Source organism: Mus pahari, chromosome 9 (assembly GCF_900095145.1).
Source record: "Mus pahari chromosome 9, PAHARI_EIJ_v1.1, whole genome shotgun sequence".
NCBI classification, from domain to species: Eukaryota; Metazoa; Chordata; class Mammalia; order Rodentia; family Muridae; genus Mus; species Mus pahari.
This window is the reverse complement of record NC_034598.1, coordinates 80,100,992-80,125,500: the sequence shown is the minus strand read 5'-3', so window position 1 is coordinate 80,125,500 and position 24,509 is coordinate 80,100,992. Positions and strand designations below refer to the sequence as shown.

Here is a 24,509-nt window from a genome sequence, read left to right as displayed (position 1 = left end):
TCTTCAACATTGGGCCCATCCTTGTTCCTGATGGCTTCGACTGACACACAGAGAGGTCCCTGTTTCTCGCTCAGTAATCTTGTTCTCTACGCTCACTGCCATCACATAACAGTCCTGCAGACCTTACCCTTCCCATTCGCTCCACACCTGCACTGACCCCACACGCAGTCCAGGCGGTGCTTCCCCCCCCCCCATGTCTCACACCCACAGTGTGTCCCTACTTCCCTCTGCTGCACACAGGTGACATCAGTGTCTACTGCAGCGGTCATCCCATAGCCCCACCCTGATATACTTTTCCCCAAACTCTAGCTAAACTGAAGTCTATCGACCCTGCTCTCCCATGATGGGACTGGAGCTAGACTACCTGAGCAAAGCAAACCCATGCTTTCTGTTTCAAAGGCAAGATCATCGGCCTCAGGTGTGCCCCAATATTGCCAGGCAACCATATTCTATTTTTCTCTGTGTGTGTGTTCTTTACCTGAGCTCCTGCGTGCTTCCTGCTTCCCTTTCTCAGATTTCCACAGCTCCCTCTCCCCCAGGCTCACACAGACACCTTGCTCCTGCTGGTCTAAGGTCACAGAGAAGGTTCTGAGCAATATGAACAGACCCTGAGGTCTTTTCTATCTCTACCAGCTCTGGGGTCCAGACCCCTGCTTCCCTCCCATCGTGGACTGAGGCTACCCTCCCCACTGATGTGATTAGGTCATATTTTCTGTCACCTGCTGAAAGACAACACACCACAATACTCACCCTCCTTCCCCACCCCTCTCCTTTCTACTGGGATTTTCCTCAACAACACAGAAAAGCACCGGTAGGTGGAGTGTGAGTGTGCGCATGCGCGCACCTGTTCGCTCTCGCTTATGGGAGGGTGTGGCTTCTCACCGAACTTAGAGCTCATCAGTTTGACTGCACTATCTGGCCAGTGGACTTCCGGGGATCCTCCTGTCTCTGCTTCACCAGCACTAGGATTACAGACACATACTAGCACGGCTGACATTTTAGGAAGGTGCTGGAGATCCAAACTCAGAGCTTCATGCGTTCAGAGCAGGCACTTTACAGACCGGCAGAGCCATCATCTCTCCAGCCCCAGACACCATTATTCTATATATGTTAAAACAAAAACAAAACAAAAAAGCCTTCTAAAGTTAGATTGGTGAGATGGCGTGGCAGGTGCTTTTACCTGACATGCTCAACAACCTGAGTTTGGTCCCTGAGATCCACAAGGTAGAAGAAGAGAGCAACTCCCATGAATGGTCCTCTGACCTCTACACACACTATGGAACGTGCACTACCCCACTCCCAATTAAAATGTAATGAAAAATAAATAGACTTTAGAATCCTAAACTGCTTGGACTCTACGTTTTGCCTCAGAATCTGCTCTATATCTCCTGTACCATTTCCTATATAACACCCCCAAGGAGTTGCTCCACTCATTCACTGTCTTTTGTAGCTCCAGCACCCTTCCAAACACCGGCCTCTGTCATAAGTCATCGATTGCCCTCTCCTATGTCCAACGGATCCGTTTTCCTTTGCCCTCCTTGGCAGGAGCTGGCACAGTACGCTGCTCTCTCCCCCTTTCCCTTGCCTGGCAACACACTCCTGCCTAAACCGCTTTCTCTCCCCTTTCTGACTCCTCCTCGTGTTTCCCCCACCCCTTTCTAAACATCATAGGACTTAAGTGCTCCCTACTTCAGCGCTCAGCTCTCGAACATCTCTTTCCAGCCAGCACCACCCCCGCCCCTGCTCTGATACTACTAAGGCTTCTGAAAGGACCATCAAAATACAACCAGCTCCAAAATTCTATTACCAACTTGGGCATCTCCCACCAACTCCTGACTGAAGCTTGTTGAACAAGTAGTCACGGCTATTTAAACACCACCACTGTCACCACCATTCATGAATGAACTCCTCCTGTCCAGAGCTCTCCAAAGACACACAGAGACGAAACATAAATGGAATGGATCTAAAAAACAAACAAACAAACAAACAAAAACAAAACCTACAGCAATCATATAATACTGGCTGTGATCAGTTAATTTCTTCAAGTCTACTCTTGGGCATGTGACAAGAAGAAAAGGCTCCTACCCCAATTACAATTATTCATGAGAATTTTCTTGGCCCTGCTTCTTTTGTCTGCCAGGGATTCTGAGGGAAGGAGCCCCCCCTCCCCGCAAGGGGGTGCAGAGAGGAGGGCAGCCACAATCCTAGCGCTTGCAGCAGCTAGGATTCTGACTTCCTCCACGAAGAACTCTTAATCCATTCCATCTCCATATTTTTAGTTTGTTTCCCGAGCCTCTCCCTTACATCATAATCACCCTCTCCATTTATGCTCCCTGCCCCCCCCAGCTCTCTATCTCTACTTCACTTCTCTATCGCCTTTCATTTCCCCCACTGTCCCTTCACTCTGCCCTCCACCTCTCCCTACCTTCTCTGCTCTTTTTATTTTTATTTTTAATCTGTGTTCACCTTTAAAAAACAGAAAGCACCAATCTGACAGCCACTGCTATGTGGCTTGTTTTTTTTTCCCCCTCTCATTCCTGTCTGAGCTGCAGTGAAGGCTCTTTCCTCCTTGCTTCTATAGCGAGCGCTGGAGTACTGGGTTACCATGGCAACAGTGAATCCAACCAGGCTGGTCCCAGCGACGCTAAGAACTGCCATGGAGAGGAAGCCGCTACAAGTCGCCCTTGAGCCTAGATGGGTCGCGCACATCGTAATTCAAGACCAAGCTGGGCAGATTCTGCCTGGAGACTGAGATTGTACATCAGGCTCAGGGCTATATGGTGTGCAAGAAGACAATGCCATCAATAATAAGGCTTCCGCCGAGCGAGCAGAATACACGGCGTGATGAGGATTCATTTGAAAAATTTCAAACGTTGCTATTCTTTTTATCGTCTCCAAGGGCGAACCTTTCGCCTCTCTCTGAAGTCTTGGCGAACTTGGTAGGAAATCAAAAGCAAACCCACCTGCACTAGCCTCTCCTGTATCAAGTCACGTCCCTGCTCCCAGACCGGGTGACCCTGTGTGGCCTGGGTCAAATGACTTGATGATACTGACATGGCAAGAACCATCTTTAAGAATGAATTATGGTTACATTGTGCATTTCAGTCCTGGAGAGCTCTGCTTCGCCACAGCGTGGGAATGGATCATTAAAGTAGGGCAACAAGTGTTGGGCCACATGACACTTTCTGGAAAAAAAAAAATGTGAGTTGGTGAGAAAAGATTCAGGAAATACCTTTGTAGCGGGAGGCACCAGCCACAGTGGGGGTCTGCCGCTGCTAAGCACTCCGAACAGGATTTCCGTTTACTGCAGTTTGCAACAGGAATTCTTCTCACCTGAAGGAGGAGGAGGACATCAGCTCAGAAGGCATCACAAGCTACACTGGGGGCTGGGGGGAGGGGGGGCGGGGCATACAACACAAAGAGGATATTTGTCAACTTGAGCCCTGAATGTCTCCACAGTGGCATCCAATGGCAGGTCTCAAGTTCTAGACTGTGGTGTAGTGTGGAGAGCTTCTCAAAGTACCGAAGGCTATCCCTGTCCACCCCAGTGATGCCTGAACCCGCAAATTCAACCAAGAGCAGATCAAACACATTTGAAAACAACATTGTGCCTATACGTGCACAGTGCATTTCAATCCTCATTCCCTAAATGATACAGTAGGGTGATTTATATCTATTAACATTGTATTGCATTATAGGCAAGCATTCTATCAGGCATCGTTAACTAATCTAAAGATAATTTAATGTATATGGGAGGATGTGTACAGGTTATATGCAAATGTTTTAGGGCTTTGTGGATCCAACCCCCAGAAAAATACCAAAAGACAATTGTATTCCCAGACTCCCTTGCGGCCCAGACGGCTTTGCAGGTTGGGGGCGGGGCCTAGAAGTGAGCCTTCTCAAGTGAGTCCTCCCATAGTCAGGTTCTGATTTACGGATAATTACTTCCATAGGGATCACGGAGCCAGGTCACCTCATTTTCATACAGGGACAGTCAGTATACTCAGTGGCGCTACAGAAATGAGTATCCGGGTATACATGATGGCTCCGTCCCAGAACAATCAGCATGAGTCTGGCAAGGGATGTGGAAATGAAGTGGTATTAAGGGACCGCCATCACTTCAGCTCCTGGCTCAATGACCCACACCCATTCCATTGGGGTTGCAAGTGAAAGAAGCCGGAGGAGCCAGGGCTGAGGGGGTAGTTTAGTAGTCAAGCCCTTGTCTAGCTCCAGGTGCTGGGTTCGATTCCCAGCACTACAAAGGGGGCAGGGAGATTAAAATCATTTCTTTCCCACTTTCCATTAGTCAATCAATGGTGCTGGGTTGGAAGTGAGCGGAGGCAGAGGTAAGTTTGGAGTGCCCAAGTCGTGCCTGGCACATTTCCTGAAGGCAAAAATCACATAGCGGGTAGTAAGAAAACTTGTACAACTCATTATCCTGGGAAGTTGTGCATGCTGGGAAGCATAAGTAGAGAAGTGGAGAATTCTAGAAGGAATTTATGGTGAAAACGAGGCATATCTGAGGAGGATCCTTCAATGCTAGGTCGACTTCACACAGGATCACTGCGCCCTCTCAGTTTCAGTCCTCTGCACTGCCGACAGGCGCAGCCGGAATTAACGAGAACGTGGATATTTATTTCCTTATAACTCACAAAACATATTTCTAATTCTGAGGGATTTTATTAAGTGTCACGTAATCCCTCTAACCTTGTTTCCTCGCCTGTAAAGACTGCACTAGGACAACCGACTTCACGGGGTTATTACAAGCACAGTCTCAGAAGCATACTAAATAATTTGTGTCATAAGCACTAGCTATTGCTGTTATGGGAGAAAATGGTGCCATGGTCCAGCAAATGTTTACAGTAAGTTTCCTTACTGAATCTGTCCAGCACCATAATACTGTAGAGACATTAATACCAATGGACCAAAGGAGGTTCTCTTACTGAGAACCTTCAGGAGAATACAAGTCTCTAGAACACTCTTCAAATTATACTATATATAAATTTAACATATTTAAGCACCCACATAACTATGTAAAAGATAAGATACTATAATTATTACATTAGACCTGCTCTCTAATGAATAAACTGTGGACCTATTTCTCATCAGTACATATATCTGCATATGATTATGTTTAATGGGAACGTATTAATACCACTTTATAGATTTTTCTATGGCTTTTTAAAATTAACGATGACTTCCTAGAGTCTAGGAAGGGCTTTCCTTGCATTTGGACTCTTGGGTGATCATATTTGCGCAACCACAGTCAACTAGCAGGATTTTGCTTCAGTCTTTTTCTGGAAACAGGGTCTCCCTATCTAGCCCAAGCTTTCTTTTGTCATCCTCCTGCCTCTGCCTGCTAGGTACTTGGATTACCATGGCTGGCTAAGCAATAGAACCTTTTGCAATTATACTAAAGGGAAGAATATAGACACGATACATTTTGACACCCTCCCCACCCCTTGAAAACTGTCCCTAAGGTCTTCAGGCTGTAAGTCATTAGGGACTTGAAGTCTTTACTTTCTAGGGAGTGAAGATCTATGAACTACTGGTGTTTTCACAGCAGTCTAAAGCCCACAGGACCGGGTCTTCAGCACACAGCAACATGTCTTCAGCCTACTACAGTGCACACAGTACTGGGTTTCTGAGTCCTACAAGTATCTTTGTGCATAGGGTTGGGAATTTATGAGCACTTTGCAATTATCTCCAAAAGCAAAATGGAAAAATATGCACAGACTAAGCCAGACTTCCAGGGGCTTTGCTTTGGTGGGGGGAGGGGGTTGGAATTTTATCAGCGTTGCCTGGTAGCACAATCAGTACTCTGGCTGGCAGTTTTGAGATGTCCTTGATAAACAAAGCTTGGGAATGGGAATGGTTACTTCATAAACACAGTTTGTTGAACAGACAAAAGTCTTTCAAATCTGGGATCCCAGGGAAGAGACACAACACAGAGTGTTTGACTGTACAAAGCAGGCCTGCACAGAAGGCGTGTAAGCTGAAGAAGGCTACGGGAGAGTTAGATGTGAGGCCATCTTGATGGAACCACTGGCTACATCCAACTTTCCAAACTGCAAACAGCAACGTGGCCTTTCTAAGAATACTTGATACTGTCACCCCTAGCCTGTGACTCAAAAGGCAAGCACACATAGGACAGTCATTGCTCTCCTCCTCAGAGTGGCTGAAAGAGAAGAAGTGACAAATGGGGGGCGGGTAAGGGCCCCTGTGACATCCATTGTGTAATTATCTAAGTCCCGAATGCCTTTTTCTTAGTGTGTTCAAAGGGTCATGGGTCAAAACTACCAGGCCATGATAAAGCAAGGGCTCTAGAATCAGGACCAAGTTTGAGTTCTAGCCCTCTTAAAGATGATACATACAGATATATCTGTATCTACACGTAGGTACAGACACACTATAGATATACATGTCAGATATATACACGCATATCTCCTGGAACTGCTTAACTTTCCCAGTCTTAGACTTCTCATATATAAGTGGAGTAATAATTTCATTAACATATTCCATTAGTATTCTTTATTACATGCATTTGTCCACACACACACACACACACACACACACACACAACACGGTACACATACAGAGAGACCCTACAAAACACAATGACTTCCATATTGTAAGAACTCAGTTAAAAAAAAATGGTTTCCTCTTCTTAGAGATAAAATGTTGAAAAGGTATTGTTTTCATTTCAGTAAGCAGAAACAAGAAAAACAAAAACATCCCGATAAATTAAGAGTGTGCAGGGTAGGGGTGAGTGACATACATTTCCTGGTTCATGAATGTGTATGAGACAGTGGCCTGGTATTAACCCCAAGTTTCAAAGCCAGTCCCATTGGGCACACTCATAAATGCATCTAAGCGCTCAGTGCCCACACAATAAATGTGTAAATTCAGTTACTTTGCTGATTATATGCCCATTTGCAAGCACACCCCCCCCCTCTGAAAAATCTGGCCCTGGAAATATAGCCAATAATAAAATTGTCTAAATGGGTAATACTTCTTGCTTAGTTACTGATGACAGTCACTATGGATTTTAATTCCACTCTCATGGCCCACCGTAGGTCTTCTCAAAGCCCGCAGCGGTGTTTAAACCTGGTGGCTCAAAGTAAAAGGTTTGCCACTGTATAATGACATCAGTGAGATAATTCCTATTCATAAGTCAGGAGCAGTAAGCTGCATCTTCACCTACCTCCTTCCCAGCTGTTAGGTAGATGTAGATGCTCTTCATGGGATGAGGAACGAGCTTGTAGAACACAGGCGTTTCTTCTTTAATTTCATAGATAACCTCTGGACAGTTGGAAGTCAAATTCTCACCAAGAACAACCTTCATTTAAAAAAAAAAAGAAATATAATTTCTATTAAGTATGCTGAAGATCCGAATAGTAAGACCTATAGCTTAATCCCAAGGCCATACCCTTTCCTAGTCATGTATACCTGGAAGCACTCCTCCCCACCCCAACTCTGAAAAACTCTCCACTGGAATTTCAGCCAATAATAAAATTCTATAAATAGGTAACATTTCTTGCTTCATATGTGTGTGTGTGTGTAGCTGGTACACACACACACACAAATACATATACAGATATATATATATATATACACACACACATACATACATATATACACATACACTGTATAGGGTGGAGGCAGACAGTAGCCTCATCTATACACACACACACACATATGTATAATATATGTATGTATGTGTGTGTGTGTATGTATGTAACTGGGTGAGAGAATGTTTCTTAATCATAACTTCATCTTCCACAAGATTGACAATGCCAAGTACAGTGTATCTTTTTGGCCAAGAGACAAAGTCACCAAAAAACTCACAGATAGCCACATTTCAATTTGGAGGCAGTATTCTTACATGTGGAAACTTGTTTCCACAAGTTCTGACCAGACTTGGTTCTATCAGAAACTGCAACAAGTTAACAGCTTTCTTAGGATCACACCAAGAGTGACCTTGAAGTTGAAGGCAGTATCTGTTCAACATATATTTGCATGGGTTAGTCTGTGGCTCCTCCATGGTTCCACGAGCCATGCATTCTAAAGCAACCCTGACACGTTCACAGAGGTAGACAAGTGTGTGTGTGTTTGCATAGAAAATAGACGCAGGTGTGAGTCAGTATTCTGAGGTTTGGCAATTAGACACCTGAGTGTCATTCATCGTCGGTCAACAGGCATTTACTGATCGCCTGTATACTGTTTGGGGCTCAGAAAAATGGCAGAGAACACAGTGTTGGGCTATGGGGTAGAGTGGGGGTGGGGTACAGATCAGGGAAAGAAATCCCACCCTCGTGAACTCTACACACATGGAGTTGGGGTGGGTCAACAGTAGCCTTATCTATAAATGTGGACTGGCAATACACAATATACAATACACTGGCTGTGACAGAGGTGCTAAGGTGGAAAGGGAGAATCCGTCTTTTAAAGAGAGTGACACTTACAACAGTCATTTAGGTTCCTGTAAGGGGTTTGATTTTTGTTTTTTGGTTTTTTTTTTTGATTTTGGTTTTTGTTTGCTTGCTTAAATTTATTTATGTGTATGGGTGTTTTCTGCATGAATGTCTGGGCACCACAGGCACGCTCCCTGAGTGCAGAAGTGGGTATTGGATCCCTTGAGTCTTCAGTTGCAGATGGTTGTGAACCACCATGTGGATGCTGGGAATTGAACCCACATCCTCTGGAAGAGCAGCCGGTGCTCTTAACCACTGAGTCATCTGGTCAGCCCAAACATGTTTGGGTTTTTCTATTTTGTTTTGTTTAAAGAGTCCCAGTCAGTCCAGAGTCCCTGAAGTACAAGGAGGCCAATGAGGAAGGAGCAGAACAAGGCAGAGAAGCGTCAGTGAGCAGCGGAGCGAGTGATCTCGGGGTGGGCACAGGTTCTGCAGCCGTACTGGCGAGTACCGGCGTGGAATACTTCTTCCATTGGCACAGAAATGTTCTGAGCAAGGCGGCCCTACAGAAAAGAGTTACGTGCCTGGACCCAAGGGGGCAAGCAGGCACCGCGCCAGTATTAAGTGGTAAGCTTGCCAACTCATAAGTTCACTATGACTTAGCTCAGAATTAAACAGCACCTGCGCTTCTGGAAAGGGGTGGTTTAGAAGGAAAGAGAGGACGGTCGTTAAACAACGGAAAAAAAAAAAAAAAAAAAAAAAACTGACAGGATTCTCAAGTAAGGCCCAAGAAAGGTTGCTGCTTCCGTCCTGTTTCAGGAAGTCATCCTGTCAAGTTTCCTCCCTCGGGAAAGCGCTCTGGACCACTTTCGGAACCCTGACCTTCAACCTGAATGAACCCAGCCGAATCTCCAGTGCTAACTTCCAAGGAGCTTCATAAGCAAAAGTCACAGAACAAGCTTAAATGACACAGGAAACAAACAGGCAAATCCACAGTGAGAGCCACTGTAGGCCCTAGAACCTGGCTTTTCAGGAAGCCAGTGGGAGAGAGAAAATTAAGTGGGAGGGGTGCCTTAGGCCAGAGGCACCCAAGTGTGCCCCAGACATCGATTTGAACCAAATAATTTTTTAAGTGTATTTTTAATCAATTGTGAAATTTCAGCTATATTCAGTAGATAATCCTAAGGAATTACAGATAATTTTGTTAACTGTGATAATGACATTATAGTCACAGTTGGGAACACGATAATAATTTCTCAGAGAGGCATAATGAAATATCTTGGGGTAAATGTCATAGTGTCTGAAATTTGCTTTAAAATAAGAAGAGACATAAAATAATTTAGAAAAACACCATCCCTCATCCGCGGTTGGTGCGTTGGGAGCTGTCTTGCAGCTGTTACAGGGTCTTGCACCATCGGCGCTGATAGCCACTGGGAAGACAGGAGGGCTATGCCAAGGATCTGTTTACCTGACATCTTGAAGAGGAGGCACCAGCATCCTTCAGCAATCCAAATGAAGCAGGGAAGCCTTTCTTTCTCAAAAAAAACCCCACACTTGCTGTTTCCAGGTATGCCTTGCCAGGACCTACCAACAATTTCCTAAATGAGTTCCTGAGCATGGCATGCTTACCGTAGACGCTGGGTGTGAATGGGTATGTGTCAGGGATGCTGGAACTAGGATCTATCTGGAAGACTATCTAGAATTTGTCGTAAAAATTAGAAAGCATGTATTCTTGGGCCTAGAAGCGCACGCTCGTGCGTGTGTGTGTGTGTGTGTGTGTGTGTGTGTGTATGTGTGTATGTGCGGGCACACACACAGACATATTCATATATATTCATTGTAACATCCTGCTATAAGTAAATGTCTAGAGCTACCTAAATATCAATAGTAGGGAATTATGTAAATAATAGGACTCTGTAAACAATAGTGTATAAACAAACAGGGTTACCTAAACAGTAGTGTAAAAAGTGGAGTACTTTTTAGCCATCAGAATAGTTAGAAAGCAACTTCATTGTTCATATAGTATTTTAACATGTTATAGCAAATATACATTCATCTAAACACAACTGTTTCCATACACACACATACACACACACACACACACACACACACACAAACACATTTTTCAAGACAGGGTTTCTCTGTATAGCCCTGGCTGTCCTGGAACTCACTCTGTAGACCAGGCTGGCCTCGAACTCAAGAAATTTGCCTGCCTCTGCCTCCCAAGTGCTGGGATTGAAGGCGTGCGCCACCACTGCCCAGCTACACACAAGTTCAGTAAAAATAGGAGAGGGGAAAAATACATTCCCTCTTGTTTGCTTGCTTGCCTGTGTGTGTGTGTGTGTGTGTGTGTGTGTGTGTGTGTGTGTGTATATGCTCTGACTAGAAAGCTACCAGTGACACTTCTTCCATTAGTTGCACTAGGAGCCTGGAACGGGAAGTTGGGAATGGGTAGATTTCACTCCTCTGTACTTCTTGGTAATTTAGGGTTTTAAACAGTGCCCGTGTATTATCTTTAAAAATATAGACATAAGGTTGAGCACAGTGGCACACAACATTAATTCCAGTACCAGGGATGCAGAGGCAGGCAGATCTGCTGGACATTTGAGGCTAGCCTAGTCTACGGGCCAACCAGGGCTACATAGTGAGATCCGCTTATGTAGAACTTAAATTTAAGAATCTTTGAAGGTGGGTTGGTCAAACAGATAATGCAAACAATGACCTCTGCGTGCTGGAGAGGAGAACAATGGGAAGGTTGAACTTTTATTCCAAAGATCCCAAATGCACTACAGCCAGCGTTAGGGACTTTGGCTTCTGCAGTCCCCAGTAGCATCTCTCAATGGCCGGCACAGGTTCTGCTCACACCCCCCAGGCCCCCAGACCAGGGGCACAGGGGACCTCTTGGACTTTCAGTCACAGACCGCATGAGGATATCCATACAGAGGAAAAAAAAAAAAAAAGCTGCTAAAAGCAAGAGGCTAAGGCAAAGGAGACATTGCTCCTCAGGCCAGTTTAGCTGGGCGGCTTTGGGAAAAGAACAGGCTCAGAGGAGGAGCGCAGGAAAGAACCGTGAGTCACAGCTACCCAAAACGGGTGGAATTTTGCATAAGTGAAACCTCGTCCAATTCCCACGACACACTGCTCAGACATGGTGCAGGTTTTTAATTGTTGCTCTCAGCATACGACCTCAATACAGATAGAATCCAAAGTCACTCTGTGCCTCCTCTGTGTATGAATTCCTACATACGCCTCGTCATCCAGCCGCACCTCCTCTGAGCAGCTCTCCCTGATTGTCTGCCTCTCCCCTGTCACCACTGTCCTTTCTCCATCCCTCTGGTGTTCTTCTCAGTACTATAATTACTCTCTAAATGGCTTTACCATTGGATGATTAATTTACTTGTTTTCTGCCTCTGATTCCTTCCCCACATACACCACACACACACACACACACACACACTCAGCAGGAAGGTAAGACATCTCTTTGGCTCACTTTTGTAAGTGTTATGAGATAGCTGAGACACTATGTGACCCTGGTTGGCCTAGAACTCACTACATTCACGAAGCTGACCTTCAACTCACAGAGATCCTCCTGCCTCTGCCTCCCAAGTGCTAGGATTAGCACACCCAGCTCTTTTGACTCACCTTTGTACCCAAGTAACCAGAATAGTGACTGGTACAGAGGAGGCTTCAGAAAACATAATTATTAAGTCAAATGCTACTCTGCTAGCATTCAAGAGTTTGTAAAGCTCTTCACATTCTTCTAGCCAAGGCCTTTGTAGAAAAGAAATTTTCCCTGATGGAGAATTTCGGTTCATGTCAACATCTTGTTTCTGTTGTCATCTTCCTGAAGCCTCGTGGTAGGCTATTAACTAGCCCTGAGATTTCTGCTGCATACGAAAACCTCCCAGCCGTGCAGCTAAAATTAAGCGAGTGGAGATTTCCACAGCAGAGTCACAGGACAGCTCTGTGCTCCACAGTGAGGAAGATGAAGAAGAAAACGAAACTAAGTGAAACACTTAACTTCTTTGCTCCTTCCCAATCGCCTGAGAGAGGAGCTGTGCTCACAACGCTAAGGTGTTTTTTAAGGCATTTCCTTTCCCATTTCTCCTTCTCTCGGAAGCGGGTCGGCAGAAGGGTCAATGAGCCTACTGTCCTGTTTATTCTTTCCAACAAAATGGCTTTTGAGGAACACTGGGAAGGAGACTTAATCCTCCCCCTAGACACACAAAACAGTTACCGGACACTGTGTAGTGGGCCTTTGGAGTCAGGAATACTAAAGAGCAAACAGGAAGAGGAAGGGGAAAGCTCTCCCGTCCTCAGTCTACCCTTCATGACAGTCAGTGAGAGAAGACGGGGCTCGATTCTGAGTTCTAGACCTGCATGTTACTTGGAGCTAACTGTGCCGAGTCAGGGAGTCCCCAGACTCACAAGTTGGGGTGTAATGGAGTGAATCTGAAATAAGTTTCACATGACATTCTACACAGCCAACCGCGGAGCCCTTTTCTAAGCCTGGCACTTCCTGTGGTTTCTATTTGGCCCATTACATTTGTTCAGCGGTCCCCACCAGCTCTGGGCCTGTCTTGGGTCCCCCCCCACACACACTTTTTTTTTTACATTTTGTGGAAGTACAGTAAAATATTTCATTTGAAAACTCTCTCTTCCATTCACTTGAGCACCTTCATAGCCAGAGGTCGAGAGAGATTCTTCAGGAACTCGTGGTTTTTGAGTTCTGGAAGCATGTTCTGGAACTGACTTGCTTTGCTCCATGGAGTCGAGTCTTAACGATACAGTCTGCCAGTGCTGATGGAGCCCTGCGAGCGATCCCCTTCTGCTGCATGCATGACATAGCTTCCTGGGCCAGCACCCTACCTCAGCAGCAAGGAAATCGGGGAAACCCTGGTTCTCCTATCGGGGGGCCATTCAAACTCCGCTAGCTCAGAATTCAGAATGTTTACTGTTCTTCCAAAGTAGCCTACCTGGGAAAACCTAGGCTCTAATGGCCATGCAGAGGTCCCCACGAGCTACTTGCAGCCCCAATAAGAGGGGATGAGCCTTCAGCTGCTCAAAACTGTCCCCAAGTAGGAACAAAGTAAAAACCACACAAACCATGCGTGGCCCCTTCTCAGGAAACCTCAGGCACTGGTATCTCGGGATCAGCCCAGTTACCCTCACACCGGGCAGAAAAGTTCACAGCTTGTCCCAGGCACTCTGTCAAGTGCCAGAGATTACATTTAAACTGTAAATGCAGTTTTGCTAGAGGAGAAAAGCCCAGGCTCTGGGGACAGATTGTTTCGGTTCAAATCACCTTGAACCAGCTGCCTAATGCCCTAAAGCCCGGGGATTTCTCATTGATAAAGTGGGGATGGTCATAGTATTGACTCAAACGGATTAAATGAATTAACCCATGCTGATGCTGGTTCCGATGGCAGGTGCATAGTAAGAGCTCAGAAATGCCAGCTTTTATTAGTCCTCACCCGCTCCCTCCTTATCTTTTATGCTTGTAAGGAAGGTTAACGGGCATGCATAAAGTTACAAATTTCACATTTCATGCATATTCCTTTATTGCTTAATTTTTTACCACCTGGAAACGCTCAAAAATCTCCCACTTTGCCCTTGAGATAAGGAGAGAATATTCTTACAGGCAACAGAGTCAGTGCAAAGGAGTCCAAAGCAGACGCCAGACTCCACCACAGTTGGAGAAGCGATACGGCGTGTGTTCCTAGGATGGTACACCCCATGTGACACGTGCCATGTGGATTTTCAAACACTGAGTTCAGAGTCGGCACACTCTCAGCTGATTTCAGTAGAGATACTGACAACTTTAAAAAAATGATCACATAGAACCATATTCAGAAAGGCAAAATGGAGACACGATGGGGGGAGGTGGGTTATGACTTGCTACAGGACCACAAAACACCTGCTGAGAAACTGGTAGGGCAGGACCTTTGAGTTCCTCATTTCCTCCCCTTCCCTACAATTTTACAAAGGCAGAAGGGGTAATAAGGGTGTTAGCAATCACAAAATCTCTAGGTTTCTCATGGCTCATCATGGAAGTCTTACCTTTGGAGACGGTATTATCTTCTTTGGAGTGTGTGTGTGTGTGTGTGTGTGTGTGTGTGTGTGTGTGTTTAAAGACTTTTTATAAAGTGATCCAGTATCTCAGCTCAAGTTCAAAATTGTGTTCCCATATAACACCACGACGGAGCTATTTAAAAATAGTGTTTACAAAGGGTTTGCAGCAGCATTTGAATATAAGCCTCTTCTCTCATTAGCTGAAGGAAAGAAGGACTCAAAACTGGATACAGTCTGACCTCAACTATGTAAAAAAAGAAGCTAAAATGCTGACAGCGGTTGCCTCCACATGACGCAATTAAAGATCATTTTTATTTTGCCTTCCTCTTATCCCCCACTACCCTGCAAAACTATACGTGAGCTTACAGTTCTTTCACAAGCAGGGGAAAAAAATATTATTTAAATAGCCTGAGGTTTGAAATGGTACCAAAATTATATTAAAACTCCATGAGGTTTGCAGAGACGGAAGAAGTCAGGTTTTTACTGGCGGTGGCAAAAACAGCAACGGGCTGCCTGCCTCAGATCCAGCCAGGCATATACTATGGTGCCTGGCACATGTCAAAATGCCTTCGCCTCTTGATCACTGCGAAACTGATGAGTCAGGCTGTGGGTGATGCAAGCCCTTTCTTCTCCTCCTCCTGCTGCCCCCAGCAGGTTGGGGTTTATTTAATACCTCCAGGGAGAGGCTCAGGAGGCAAGCTTGTGTCTCTCAGTGTTCATCTTCTGTAATGGTTCTGGAGAGAAGTGTGGCAAGAGGAAAGGGGGGCTCTTTGGAATAAAAATGATCTGGGGATCATCTGGGCAGGATTCTGGGGGGTGTCTCCAAGTCATTTCAAAAGCTATATCCAAGAATTTGCACACTGACACAAGAGACAATATGAAGGGAATTACCTACTGTCCCTAGAGGGTGGGGTGGGAGGGAGACAGCCTCACCCCTCACAGCCTCCTGCTGTGAGAGGGAACTATTGGAAACCAAGTATGGGGGAGTGGTTAATCTTTAAGAAGTAAACACTGGGTCAGGTCAGGGGTTCCCTCAATCATAAGGTCTTCTGGCTGGCTGGCTTCCTCCCAACACACCACCCCCTGGTTAAGAGCCCCCAAAGGAGAAGCCTCCATGGAAGCTGACACAGGCTGCAAGGCCCCCACAGCAGAGAGTTATGAATCCAGCCTCTAACACTGTTCCAGGTTCAAATCCCTGCACTGCCCATTTGTAACTTTGTCCAATCACTCAACAATGCTAGGCCTCCATTCTTCCATCTGTAAAATGGGCTGGTAAGAGAGCTGGATTACTTAACATGCAGGAAACATTGTAGAAACGTAAAGTCACAAAACTGAAACAAAACTCCTGTCTACTTTTGTTAACTGAACCCTGAAAATGAGGCTACAGATGGGGGGGTCTCAAAGTGGTACCCCATACAGAACATGAGGACAGCAAGACTTAATTGCAACTGCCTCTCCATTAACAGCGTGAAGCTGCAGCTTGGGCCCACCCCCTGGCTTCCAGCAAGACTGAAACTCGGACTGCTGCACACACGAATGGCTGAGCTGAACCCACAGGACAAGGGAAGCCAAGCCATCCCATGGGGGACTATTTATAGGCAAGTGTTCCTTCACCTCCAATTCTTCGTGTGACAGTCTGGTAGGCTCAGCTTGGGGAAACAGTGTTCTTGTCAAAACACTTGTCAAAAACATCCCAAATCTGAAGAGATAATTGGTAAGAGACCCAGGAGAGATGGATAGAAACTTCCTTTGCAGGGTTAATGTGCCTGCTTGGCCTGACCAGGCTAGTGTGTCCACAGACATCCCCGAGTGTCAAGTGTGCAAAGATTGGTGGGTATCTATCTACCTCTCCTTTCCCCAGGAAATGAAACTAGCTCAAGGAGAAAGATGATCAATGTATATTTAAAAAGAATGTGTATACAAACAAATTCCCTCCCATATGTTACTGGGTCTCCTCCAAGGGAAACAGACTCAATCAAATGCTTACCCAACACTCGGCATTGTGTCAGGCGGAGGGAATTCATGGCGCCCTTTACAGGAAGCTTAGACTCAAGGTAGGACAAACATGAACCACAGACGGTAGGTGTCAGGGCAAGACATTACTACCAAGTCAAGGGAGGGCGCTGGCGGTGAGTAGCTCAGGGGACAGGGAGAACAAGATGCCTCTGGGGGCTTGGACACCATCAGAGAGGAGGCAGGGCTGGAACCATTACAGAGGACTCAGTAAAGCACAGAAAGAAGGGAGAAACCATTTCCGGCTAGGGGTGGGTATGATCGAAGTGTGGACACAGGACCACATAGCAGCTCACATGCAGTATTGGCTGGAGGGAGTCTGTGGGTGCAAAGCCATCAGATGAGGAAAGGGTTGGGTTTTTTTTTTGTTGGTGGTGTTTTGTTTTGTTTTTTTTTTTCCTGCCTTGCCTAGTATAATCTCATTTTACGTTTAGAGAAATGGAGGCTAAGAGAGGCTAAGCGATCGGCCTTAAAGGCACAGTGAGCTGAAGAGGGGCAAACAGCTACAGGGAGTATGTGGGGGGGGCAAACAGGGTGGCCAGTATTCAGTTAAGAATCCAAGCTGAGGGTCAACTGAATGGCTGCCCGAGAGAGGAGCCAAGCTGTGTCACCAGTCTAGGGTGACAGACACTGCGGTTCCCAGCCACGGCTGTTACTGGAGGCCACGGGAGACACGCAATTCGTGCTTGCTAAGGACGCTGACAGGAGAACCCCTGGGTAATTTCAGATGAACCCCTGGTGGTTCCTGATTTGACTTTCTCCTCCTCCCCCCACTGCCCCTCCCCCTCTGGGTGAATTAAAAAAAAAAAAAAAAATCTCAGCTTGACCAGGGTTCATCTATACCATGGGGGAAAACAGTCCTATGAGATGAAAGGCCAGGGGAGTCTGGAAGAATTTCAGATCTCTAACCTCTCCCTGGCGTGTACAGGTACAGGGGGCAGAAAACAAACCCCCTCTGTGGGTGGTGCTGGAAGGAGGGCACACATGTTTGTTCTTCTTCTTCTTCTTCTTTTCAAGCCTCTAATCTCGTGTCTCTTTGAAGTTGTGAGAAATAAGGTGCTTTGTGAGAACTGAAAGGTTAAACATCTCAGGAAGGTGAGTCAGGGATGGGGTAGGGGCTAGACCGGCATTCATCTCACCCAGCAGCCATGAGTAAGGGAGGGGGCGTGGTGTGCCAACTTTCAGGGTGACAGTGTGGCAGCAGTGGCAGGAGCGGAGGGTCTACCTACAGGTTGCTACAATGTTGCTTTTTCGGGACAAGCAGAACAATGTTAGGTAGAGCCTGGTATAGGACCCGGCAGAGCGTGAGGGGAAGTTTACAATAGGCGGGTACTAAGAGGAGCTTATGAAAACTGGACCTCTGAAGGAAGAAGCGCAGAGAAACCGACCTTAAGTAACTGGCCGTCTCCGGTCCCCAAGAACAGAACAGTCCTGTTCATCACCACGGTGCCATAAACAGATGTCAGGTCAGAGTGGATCAGTGTAGACGATGCAATTGGCTGGACCCGTTCAGGCCGATCCCCTTCTTTCTACACAGAAAGGAACAAATAAGGGGGGAAAATGATCATTTTCTAACATCAGTATTTCTCTTCATATTGAAGTATGCATTTCTGAGCCNCCCCCCCCCCCCATACATTCTCTTCAACGGGATCCTTGGAGACAGCCTTCACTGGCTTCATCTGTCAACTCGCCTGGCTTGCCCAAGCCATGGAGAGCGTCGGGCTTAACTGTATATTCACATGTTCTGATTGCTAGCACCGAGCTAGCCATCCATGTCACGTGCCTGGCACAACCCCATTTGTGCTACGACAATGACGACGACGATGACAATGACGATGACCATGACGCAGAGTCCTGCGTTATCGCCGGAAGAGAAGCCGTTTCTGAACTGGGGCTGGGAGGTACTGTCCTGTTTGCAGGACTCTGCTGTAGTTCATTTTAATTAGATATTGGCTTCTGTGACCATAAACGTCAACATGTCCCAAGAGCAACCTCAGACTATCCTATTAGGTAGCAGGATCCTATCAGTAGGGCAGCAGAGAGGCAGAGAGGCCAGATTCTAAATAGACAAAGTGCACAGCGAAGTCCAAAGATGAGTACAAAGGGCAGAAGGCAGATGGGACTGTGGGTGGCGGTAAGATGTAGTGACCCAGCTAATGAGGAACAAGGTAGAACTGAACCCTGAGCCGAGGCCGTTAAAGCGGAAGTGAAAAGCACAAACCCTCAGCCCAAATGCGTTGAAATTGTATGAGGTTTTGAGCACATGGAATCACATGCTTGCCCCTGCTCAATAAATAAAGCCCTTCTTTAAACCCCAGGGCCCAGACAGTACCAACCAAGATGTCTTTTCCTTTTTTGTTTAAAAGGAATGAAGGGCCCCATGCTGCTTCCTGCCTCCAAGACAGGAAGCTAAGTTTGTTACACAAATCTCTGGAAGATAGGAGCTAAGAGACAGCCGTTGCCCACTGCAGCTACTGAACACAGTGTGATAGCTTACTTTATCTGCCACAGCCCGATTCCCAACCGTACTACGGTTTTCAAAGGCGCATTTAAATTGCGGCCAAATATGAGAGGCAGCAAACTTCAGTGAACATCACAGATACTCCTGAGATGGGACAATTTGGGGAGCAGGGAGATGGGCACAGGAGTCCAAAACTTATTAACTTCATTATATTATTGCCAACAGTGTTTATGTCTTTCAATTTATGTCTTATTAAATATTCATTATTTTTAAAGCCACCAAGTTTCATTAACATCTAAACTAAATAGATTCATGGTCTAAATTGATTTCTGAAGGCTTTAAAAGTGCCATCCATATCTCTTTGTTGATGTTGTCCTGTGAGGAAATGATAAGGGAGGAGAGTAGCTTCCTCCAATACCCCAACTCGTTTCAAGGAAGGAATGGCACAGCCTAAGAGAGTGTCTCATTTGCACAAAATGCTATATAGTGAACTCCCTTTGTAGAAGACTTCTGGAATGCCCATTAGACATTCATGTGTTCCTGTGAAAAGACATTACGTCTCTTGCCATTGGGGAGGTTATCCTGTTAAAATTGAAGTTGAGGAAAAAAGATCTCTGTAGGTCTGTGGACTGGAACAATAGACTTCTGTTTAGATAAGGAAGCCTCGTGATGAGGAGCAGAAAAAAAAGTTGGATGACCTTTAAACCAAAAAAAAAAAAAAAAAAAATCACCCCACAGATACATCACACATCCTGACTTAAAATAAAACCAGAATTATCCAAATGTAAGATCCTTTATCGTGTTTATTATTTATTGTTTATTTGAGTGTCACAGAGAAGCGAAGTCAAAGATTTGGGCATCATTTCTGAGCTTCGGGAATGTTCTCACACTACCATATTTTTTAAATAAAGGACTCCACCTCTTATCAACTCACAACACAAAAAGGAATAAGGGCAGTGGATTGTGGATTATCCACAAGCACTAAGTGGGACTGGAGTCTTAGGTCTGGTCTGCGGTAGGAACCAAATAGCTGTTTCTGTTCCATTTATCCATGAACAGTGATGGTCTTGGCTGAGGCTGGGGGAGACAGCCTGCTTGCCAAAGACTGGCCCCAAGTCTCAGAGGCTGGCCAGAAGCGGAACAGGAACAGGAGGAAAACTATTCCCATTCTCCTTTGACTTCTAACTTCTTCCCAGAAGATGTAGTTTTCAAATAAGCCTGAGACTAAGAGCACGGCTATGAAATGCAGTCATTCATTATTGTCATTCTTGAGAGACTGGTGGGATGGGACAAACCACCGGGGACTACTCTGCCTTTGAACTCAATCCTCGCTCACCGGATAACCCTGTTGACTTACTTAACCTGAGTTAGAGTTGGCTTTCTCTACTGTCTGGTAAGGCCAATGTGCCTGACTGGTGGGCTATTTATGAAGATGACATTCTAAGTCACTGGTTCTCAACCTGCTAGTTGGGAACCCTTTGGGGGGGGGGGCGTCAAACAACCCTTTTACATGGGTCACCAAAGACCTTTGAAAAGCACAGATACTTACATTATGATTCATAAGATTAGCAAAATTACAGTTATGGAGTAGCAGTGAAAATAATTTTATGGTGGGGGGGGCGTGTCGCCACAACATAAGGAGCTGTATTAAAGGGCTGCAGCATTAGGGAGGTTGTTCTAAGTGATCATATGAGTAGTACAACCTAGCACATGGATATTCTCAGTGTGCTATACGGTATGTATTTACCACCTTTCCAGACAAAGGACAGTGAACCCAATACCTGTGTTGAGCCTGGGCCCTGTTATTGTCTAGCTAAGGGACTTTAAATGTATTGTCTCAGCTCTATAACAAGTGGTTCTCAACTAGGGGTGGGTGGAGTGGGGGGTGGATCACATATCAGGTATTTTACGATTCCTAACAGTAGCAGAATTACAGTTATGAAGTAGCAACCACTTTTGTGGTTGGCAGTCACCAGTACTTGAGGCACTGCAGTCAGGGGTCTTGGCATTAGGAAGGTTGAGAACCACTGCTCTCTGTCGTGGAAGGGTTGGCAATAACATTTCTTCTTCACGGTTCTTATAAGGACTAACTGAGTTAGTTTGGTAAAACGCCTGACACACAGTAACACACAACTAAGCAGTACTTGTGGTCACTACCTTATTTGAAAAGGCAAACAGTTGCTACCACACCCAAGGCAGCTAGCTGTTCTTCTAAAATTGCCTTCAGATCACAATCACCCGAGCTAGACAGAAGCCATAATTGGTCCAACCAAATGGCGATTCCGGACATCATTACCAGACACTTGTCTCACAGAGAACTATGGCTGCCCATTCCCAGGGCTAGCCAGTGAGACCCAAGGAGATCCGTGGAAGGGTTCCTGGCTATTTAGTCTCCTCACTGATCAAACTCTGCGGGCGAGCTGCTGGCTCTTTCTCATGCCCTCCCTTGAGACACAGTTACACGAGGCATAAGATACACATCGCACATAGAAAAAGGAAGACATTTTGCTTCCACTAAATCCAAGATGGAGGACGAAAACCATCACACGGAGGTCAGCGCAGGAGAAACACAATGGGCCCTGGGTCCTTGGGGACAGAGTTTTCACTAAGTTAAGCACAGTAGCTGCCACGGGTTAAACATGGGATTTCCTGAAAAAATCACTGTTTAAGGAATAACCACCGTAACTTGTTGGATCTAGCAGTGGGCCGGCCAAGAGGCCCTTCGCAGTAGTCAGAACTCTGTGGCTAATTATGAGCCTGGGAGAAAAGAGGAGGGCAGAGGGTTAGACACCCCCCAGCAAGCTCCCAGGACCGGTCTGGATGAATGGAAATGGATTCTTTTGTGCTAAAAACACACAGAAATGGACAGGTCCCTGTGAATGGAGAAAGGAACCCTCAGAATGCCTTTCTTACTCTCATTTTAGCAAAAGGAAAAAAAAAAAACAAAAACAAAACAGAAGAAAGAGGGCCCCAGAGAAACCTCCCCACAAACAGGAACTTAATACCTAGGGAGTCAAGCAGAAAAGAGGGGAAATCGTGCAGGCAGCCCCCGGTGTCCAGAAATTATTCTCACTCCTTCCTGCCTCTGGCCTATCGTCTATTTTGCCCCTCTCTTCCCTTAGGGTGTAATTGCTAATGTTGCTCTCAGCCCATTCTGCCTAGTTTATTATGTGTAATTTCTCTCCGAGTCCCTGCCTCTGCTTGTTCGTCTGTGTGTAACAAGGTTAATGCCTCGTAATGATGCTTTTGCCACTTCTGTCTTTCATGACAAAATCCAATCTCGATTCAGCTCTAAGCCCCATCTCCCTCTGGGCTTTCCTGGTTCCCTCAGAGCTGTCCCTCAACTTCTCCTTCCTGCCATGTCTCACCATAACCACACGCCTATGGTTTAGCTCTCCCTGAGGGGGGTAACTTCTCTCAGTCAAAGGAAAAAAAACACCCCTTTCTCTCAAATGATGTTTAGACTGAGAGGTTTGGACCCAACGTGGCAACCCGGGACCAGGCCACTGCGGGTGGGGAATGGGGAACGGGGAACGGGCCAATAGACATGTTATGTGACCAAAGATGACATATGAGGTGCCCAATGAAGTTCCTGTGGTAAGGCACACAGGAAATAACCACAAAGCTGGGCCCCCCAGGATTGGGGACCAAGAGAGAGAAAGAGAGAGTTGAGCGTTTTACTTAAACCCAGTGTTAAGGCGACTCCTAAGGCTGGTTTTCCCTTATGAAACAAAGGCGAATGAATGGCAGCTGGTGCTTATTAATTTCTCAGGTTTATAAAATGCTCTCTTGGGTAGTTCATCTTGTATTCTGTTCCCATGGGTTACTCTGGTTTTCAAACAGTGTCTCCATCCTTTGCTATTTGTGATTCGCCAGGGACCCGGTTAGTAAGACTCTCTGAATTCCTAGTTCTAGTCCCTGACAGTCTGCTTGATTTGGGCCAGTGGGTTTCTTCGGGTCACCACACTGTACAATGGACACATCCCTACCTCGGGCCCCACCTAGCCCCAGCACTGCCATGAGACTCAAGAGTGACATCGTGTGCATGACAATAATTAGGAAGTCATCTTCATCAAGCTAAAGAACTGGAAACAAAATAAAACAAAACAAACCTTTTACTCAAGTTGGAGTGGGACTTCGTTAGCTGCTCAGGTTGTCGTGTTCTTCCACTTCTTCTGGAACAGACAGCACCAACTGGGTTCCAGCTAAGTTTATGGCATGCGTGGGGCCGTCCAAGGGGACATTTGCGAAAGGATTCAGAGTCATGGGAGGAACCCAAGGTGCGCGTGTGCGGGAGGCTGATACAGAGCTCTGTGACAGTGTCTCAGGGAATAGCTCATCTGCAGAAGACACTTGAAAGATGCACGGACTTCACATGATCTTCTATTCCTGACCTGAGTCCTCCACCTCCTCGTCCTCCCTGCCGCTAAAGCTCCCTCTCCAAGACCGTTCTACTTCCTCCTTCGGGTTTTATGTTCCTGTTCATACCATCCCTTTTCTTCCCTCTAGGTAATTTCAGCTAAATGTTTTTGAAAAGACAACTTAAATCATCCCCCAAAAGCTACGAATGGTAGGTAGCAAGGAAATGGGATTGTCCAGCCCCTTAAACCGAAGGAGGCAGTCCACCAACATCTGTACACGAGAAAGCTAAGAGTGTTCTGAGTGGGGACCATTTCCATCTTGAGGTATGTCTCTCGGGCCATCTTGGTCTCCTCGCCACAAGATGCCAGAAGTGCCCCCCTACATGCTGACAGGTGCCAAGTACCTTCCCAATCTCTCCAAACACACTAATGTTATTGATGTCCTGGAAGCCACCCCGATCCACGCACGGCTTCAGAGTTGCTGAAAAATGCTGTCTAAGCTTTCTCTCTTGGTATTCTGTTCCTCAACACTAACTCATCACAGTCAACAGGACCACCAACCAGTCAGTCCCAGAGATTCTGCTCCCTTCACTGGCTCTGTTATCCAAGCCAGATTCCCCAGCATTCTCCAGTCCACCCTCCTCTTCTTCTCTATGGAATCTACCCAGGCTGAGCTCCCTGATCAACTGTTCTCTCGCTTAAAACCACAACTTTTCCTCCATCCCGCAGTCAAGGTGGTCGTTAAGACAAGTTAGACCTTCCTCAACAGTCTTCAGTGTTGCCCATTACACCCAGAATTACACCCAGATAACCCCGAGACCCCACCTCTGCTGGTCCCCTGATGACGGCAGACACATCCCTTAGCTCTCTCCCTTTAAGCTGCTTTTGCTCCTGCAGCAGCTTTCTTTCAGAAATACACTACCATCTTTCCACTTCAGGTCTCTCCACACACTATTTCTTTGCTTCTTCTCCTCCAGTCCCCTGTGGACTGACTCTTTTGGATATTTCAGATTTTAAGTTAACTCTTCACCGACATAGGAACTTATCTCTCCCCATTCCCAGTTGTCACTCTGAATCATAGCATTCAGCTCATTTCCTTCAGAATATCTCTAATTGTTTTTAAAGTTGTACTGATTGTCTATCTCCCATCAGACTCTGCACTCTACCAGTTCGTCTTATTCTCCAGTT

The 24,509-nt window shown here is 46.0% G+C and overlaps 1 protein-coding gene across 1 annotated transcript in view; it reads right to left on the bottom strand.

Moving 5' to 3' along the window:
- Positions 1-24,509, bottom strand: part of Plxnc1 (plexin C1) — a 153,811-nt gene that overhangs the window by 113,510 nt on the left and 15,792 nt on the right. The window contains exons 2-4 of the mRNA XM_021204886.2: positions 17,888-18,028; positions 7,205-7,339; positions 3,233-3,333 (exon numbers count right to left, since the gene is read on the bottom strand). Coding sequence (XP_021060545.1) covers positions 3,233-3,333; positions 7,205-7,339; positions 17,888-18,028 — 377 coding nt within the window. The remainder of the gene's footprint in view (positions 1-3,232; positions 3,334-7,204; positions 7,340-17,887; positions 18,029-24,509) is intronic.